The sequence below is a fragment of the Calonectris borealis genome, chromosome 1 (genome assembly GCF_964195595.1).
Source record: "Calonectris borealis chromosome 1, bCalBor7.hap1.2, whole genome shotgun sequence".
Lineage (NCBI taxonomy): Eukaryota > Metazoa > Chordata > Aves > Procellariiformes > Procellariidae > Calonectris > Calonectris borealis.
Genome location: NC_134312.1, coordinates 216,205,757 through 216,211,756, shown reverse-complemented (window position 1 = coordinate 216,211,756; position 6,000 = coordinate 216,205,757). Strand labels below are relative to the sequence as shown.

General features: G+C 49.6%; 1 protein-coding gene across 1 annotated transcript in view; it reads right to left on the bottom strand.

The window, feature by feature from the left end:
• Positions 1-329: 329 nt before the first annotated feature.
• TENM4 (teneurin transmembrane protein 4) overlaps positions 330-6,000 on the bottom strand; it is a 354,979-nt gene continuing 349,308 nt past the window's right edge. The window contains exon 32 of the mRNA XM_075143906.1: positions 330-5,944. Coding sequence (XP_075000007.1) covers positions 5,186-5,944 — 759 coding nt within the window. The 3' untranslated portion in view covers positions 330-5,185. The remainder of the gene's footprint in view (positions 5,945-6,000) is intronic.

Genomic DNA, 6,000 nt, shown 5'->3' with positions numbered 1-6,000 from the left:
AAAAATGCCCCAGGCCATGCTCGCTGCGGGATGGAGGATGCTGCCGGCCAAATGGGAGCCAGATTTTATCCCACCAAACCCCAGCCCCAGCAAGGAGGCACGGCATCCGTATTTCCCAGGTTCAGCAGTGCTGCCAGAGCAAGGAGATAAAGCAAATAAGATTTAACAAGCAAAGCAATCTTTTTAGCTCCATTATTAACGTGATAGGCGCTTATTTCTCCTCCCCATTGAAAAAGCATCTGTACGACTAACCGAGATCCCTGGCCCTGGTTTCAATTACGCAGAGATTGAACCAAAACAGACTGCTGTGCCGTAAATACGAGGGGGGCCCTCTCTGTAAATCGTAAAATTGAATTCTAAAATTTCATGTTAAGAGCCTTGTCTTTGCATAATGGATTGCACTGCCATCTATCACGGTGACACTTACAAGTCACAGCTGAAAAAGTACTTTATTAGATTTTTTTTTTTTTTAAACAATTTTGATTTATTCTGGTTACGCTGTCTGTATAATAGACTGAGCAGAATCTCACGCCGATCCCTACGCTCAATAAAGCATCTACAGATATATTACAGAAATCCCTCACTGTTTCTAAGTTACGGCCAAATGGTGTCTCAGGGACTGCTCCCAATCATCTGTGTCTTTTAAACCCGAGTCAAGCATCGGGGCTCTTAACGATCTTCGTCTCATCGGCTCTCGCCTGGTGTTGTTTAGAGTTGTTGGCCCATTTTCATCGTGGCTCTGATCAATAGCTGTGATGACAAAGATATGATGAGCCGCGTGATTCCCTCCGGTCACCGCTGCTTAATGATTTTTCCAAGCTCCAATCTTCAGTTGAAAGAGAAAAAAAATAAAATAAAATAAAGAGCTCGGAGGAAACAAACATTGTGGCATTTCTCGCGATACCAAATTAGCCTTGCTCCTCTTCGCTTGGACTGAGCACGTAGGATGTTTCTCAGCTGCAGAGCCCTCATGGCACTGGCGCGTGTCTGGATGCCACAGCAAGTTGGTCCCATCGCTGTTCCTTCAAATGGAGCACGTTTCGGTACCAGCACCAGCTCGTGAGGGCTTGAGCTGTTGCTCCTTACCCACCGCTCACACCGGGAGCTGCAGCCCCTGCTCCAGACTGCTGGACTTTCTCCTCCGAGCTGTGAGCCTTGGCCACGATTCTTCTCACTGTCCTTCGGACTGGAGACAAGCCCAGGAGTTCAAAGTAATTTAAGCTACGCCTTTGCATTTTGAAGGGAAACTCCTTTTGGTGGAGGAGCCAGACCTCTTTTTAGGAGTCAACAAAACAGCGACTTCTCAAAGTCAAGCCATAAAAGCACATGAGGCCACAGTGACATTTTCCCTTGGTGATGGTCTGGCATGCAGCTGGCCTGTGAAAAGTCATCTAGAACAATGGCATATGGGGGTTAGCACCATGGGATTTCCACCCAGGACCTGCGAGCGTCAGAGAAGAGAGGATCTGCTACCTTCCCGCCCACGAGCAAAGCAAGAAGGGTTGGGCAGCCACAGCATGGCCCCATGGGGAGGCAAATGGGGCAAGGCAAGGGCTGGGAAGGGGCTATGGGGCCGTGAGTCGAGTGGAAATGCTTGTGGATAGCGGAGTGAAGTCCCTCGAGGAGGGCACGGCTCCGCGCCCTTTGCGTTCACAGCCCATTCCTGCAACTTCCACAGGAGTGCACTTGGGATCCGGTAGAAACAGCCATTTTCAATAACAAAGGGTGAAATTTAGGCCTTTGGGACTGAAAATGTTTGTTTCTAGCTTTGCCATCTAGGTAAAGTGGAAAGGGTGAAGGTTTCACAGAGGCTGAGGATTCAGGAACGCAGTAGCTGTCTTTGGACAGGTTTGTCCCCAACACCAGACAGCCCTCCCTTTTAATTTTTTTGGTTAAAGGCTTTGATAAAGAGAAGAGCAACACATACATATATATACTTTTACACATAGAATTTTTTTTCCCTTTTTTGACATAATGTCCGTAGTTCCCGCGCAGGGTGCAGGTCCAGGAGAAGACCCCCATGGACCCAGAAGGCAGCTGGGCACAGTTGCATCCTACCGCTGCTTGAGGACGCTGGGAAATGCAACCCATGGCGCAGAGCGGGATGGGTCCCGGGTCTAGGCATGCCGTACGTGTGCGGCGGGACCGTAAGACTCTTGAAAAACGGGTGAACTCCTCAAAGTCATTAGCTCGTGTAATAACCTGAAGAGTCTGTGTAAGGCTGTCGAGGTGCCATCTCAGGCTGGCAGGGTTCCAGTAGGAATATTTCACACTCGAATTCCTCTCCTTGGCTGCACAGAAAGGTGGCCCATTTACTCTTGCACTACTCCTCTTAGCATTGTAACACATGGACAGGGATGGATACAGAAGCATCACTTCTCTTTGGAGCCACTCAGATGGGAGCAGTGTAAATGGGATGCACATTGAGCTCTCTCTGCACCGCAGGTCTTCACCGAGGTTAAGCCTTTCGACCCAGCGTTCCAGAGCTCTGTTTTGCTCCGTGCATGCCGGTTTTAGACACTGAAAGCCATCGCAAGGTTGAGGTTCTGGGAGGGATTTGTCCTTGGTGTGACTTGGGGAGGGGGAAGCAGGGCGCTGGGTAGCGGGTAGCTGGGAAGAGGGTGCTGCCTGGTTTGAGTAGGTGGCAACTGCTGTTTTGGCGTATGTTGCCCTTAATCCCCACCAGTGCATCCTCAGGGCAACCGAGGCTTGCCAAGAGTTTGATAACAGCAATGCAGGCGGTAATGCCATGGCCTTTTAACCATCCCTGGCAGGCAGCTGCCCGAAGCAACTGCTTCCTTGCCAAAGCCTAGAGCTGGCCGGGCCAATGCATCTCCTTCCAGCTGGCTCTGCCGGAGCCGGATACCCTTTCTAGCCCAGCTGCCTGTGATTCACTCCTGCCAAAGTAATAAAGGTTGAGAGCTGCAAGGGACGGTTCAGAGTACAGCACCAGCATCATCACCCTTGCTGCAAGCAGGAGGGACCACCAGAAGAAAATCAGGACCATACCGGTGGATGGCCCCAACATGGGTCAGCCCTGGAGCTCTACAGCCGCCAAAACTCTGGCCACACAGCCGAAGGCATTGGGAATTGGAGGAGGAACAGTCTGTTGGGGGAATTTCCATCCCATCACCTTCCTCCTGGCAAGCACTCAGGAACAGACAGGCAAGGCAGACGGAGCTGGCAGCCGGCATCTACGGGGAAACCGCAATAGCACTGGGGCTGCCAACGTTTCGTTGCTCGAGGAGTGCGTGCCCAACACACCCCCCCGCTTTATCTTGGGCTGGAGCCTGTAGAGAAGAACCAGGCTGTGTTGGACGATGTCAGTGGTGGTGGCACGAGTGCAGAAGAGCTGGCTCTGGGGACACGGGTGTGTTGTAGGGCTCCGAGTAAGGAAACAGCCTTGACATGGATTTGCACGTCGCGGGTTATCTCTCTACAGAACCGGGAAGCAATAATGAAAGTGGATGGAATTAAAAAAAAAAAAAATAATCAGGACTGAGATGTTCTGAGAGAGACACAGTGAGAGCTCTTAGAGTCAGGGTACGTGCAGGTGTCAGTGTGATAGAGACGGCTATTTGGGACCAGGGTTGACCATCCCCAGCCGGAGCTCCAGCGAGAGGTGGGGTAACACCTCTGCCTGCAGGAATGGCCCTTCCTACCACAGGACTGTTTCAGGCAGGGAAGAGGATGCTAAGCTCATCTCCTCGTTCCCTTGAATTTCAAGGACTCTTGCAAATACCAGAGCACAGAGGTTATGTGAATACAAATTACATTAGCATGCCGAGTAACTTTGTCAGCAGTTTCTTATTAAAGCACTTGGTCCTCTCTGTAGTGGGCATTTCCATTCAACCTCCCCCTTCTTCACCGCTAACAGTCAACTGGGCTCTCCGTTTAATTCGAGCTCGTGTAAGAAACAGTGAAAGGGTTGATTCTAATATTCCCCTTCTTGTCCCACCACGCACAAGCTGTTGCTACTTATTAAACATTTTAAAATCCCTGCTGCCAAAGTCCCCAGGAGACATTTATCTGCCATAGTCATAAACGACTTGCCAGCATGCTACTCAAAACTGCATTTCCCAGCCAATAAATACAAGCTCCAGAACCAGGAAAAGCAGGGTTTGGCTTGCTCTAATTTTCAGTGGTATGTCACTGGGATACTATAACTACTTTTAAATTCAAATCAGCTTCCTAAAAAATTAACTGGTTTTATCAGATACAGCACAGTGGACTGTTAAACACGTAGCCTCGTGTACTGAAACACTATACATTTAATGAAGTTATGCCATTAGCAAATGTACAACATGGGTGCATTAAATCCACCTATAGAACAGCTCTACATATGAGAGAGAGGATTTATTTTAGCTTTTCTCAATAGAGCAGGAGTCCCTTTCTTGGCTTTTGCTAGGTTTTTTAACTAAAACCAGGATTTGCGCACACACAAAAAACCCCAAAAAGTATCTACTCTCATAATGAAAAAAGACTGATTTTTTTTCTTTTTTTATTCCAGTTCAGGAAGGAAGAGAATCATCTTGCAAGTTAATATAATCAGCTCCTTTGCCTCTATAATCTACTTCTGCTCAGCAGGAGCTCCCAAAAAAACACTTTATGTCCCAAGTGAAACGTGAAAACTACTTGTAAGGTCTCTTTTGAGGCACGTGATTTGGACGGTTGCTTTCGGAGTATCGGAATCAGCATTGTCCTCCATCTCCTTTCTTCTCGGGAAGACCTCTCCGGCATGCCGCGGGCTCCCCGTGTTTCGGGTGGAAGGCTATCTGTCCCTGCCCCAAATCAGAAAGGGTTAGGATGACACAAGTTAGCACAGACACCCATTTCGCACTTCACACCTAAGGACGTACGTTGACGACTCCCCACTTCAAATTCCTCACAAAGGAGGGGGAAAAAAAAAAAAAGAGGACAAGAGACAGTAAATTTCACTGTGATCACACTACGGCAAAATATACCTTCTGTTCATTGCAAAAAACGCGTGAAGGCCAAATTAAAGAGGGAAAAAAAAAAAAGTATGTTGCATGAGTTACAGTGCAACCGTCTTATTCCTTCTCCTTCTATTTTCCTCCCCCCGCCTTGTTCAGTTTAGAAAAAGGATTGAGTACAACACAGTCAGGTAAGTGGCCACAAAAGAGTAGCTGTCTTTGGCAAGAAGTCACCGCATCGACCCTCTCTGTCACCTTCTGCCCATTTCGCTCTGTCTCATGAAGTGGATGTTGTTGGCGCTGTCTGAGAGTTCGGGGTACTGCTCCACTGAGATCACAAAATAGCCGTCGTAGCCCTGTACCCGGCCCGTGTTTAGCACTTGTTGCTTCTCCCCTTCTGTCCACGAGCGAATACCCTCCTCCCCATCCCGCAGTCTCTGCTGTTCCCGGGACCAAGCTTGGGCGACGGCGCGCTGTCGGGCCAGCTCCAGGACGCGGGCCTTCTCCTCGTCCAAGGTGGTCCCGTAGCGAGTGTTTAGACACAGCGCACCGTACTGGAGCTGGATGTCCGTGTAACGTCTAGTCCTTCCACTTAGCACTGTGTTGATCTGGGACACCGTCACGTTCACGCCGTTTTCCAGGGTCCTCCGCCCGCCGCTGAGGCCCAAGATGGACAGGTCGCCCTCCGATGGCCCTTGCTTAATGAAATAATGCGTGTCCACCCCATCGATGGTGAAGTGCAAGTTCTCAAGGTAATGGGCGTTGTTCAGGATGGCTGCGATCCTCCGCCCATCCTCGTTGGCCACACTGATAATGTCAGTAGCCACGCGCCCATCCTTCATGGCGAATTTGACGCCTTTGCCAAAGATAGAGCCTCCGGAGGCAAAGTTCTTGTTCTTCTTGACCTGCCGGCAGCCAGCGATGCTGGAGCTGTAGATCTGTTCGAAGCGCTCAAGAGTGACAAAGGCCTTCAGCTGCTTCTGCACTTCACACTGGACCCCCAAAATTGACTGAGCAGGGAGAGAAAGAAGAGAAAGATGTGTTAGATGGAGAAGCGTGATGACCC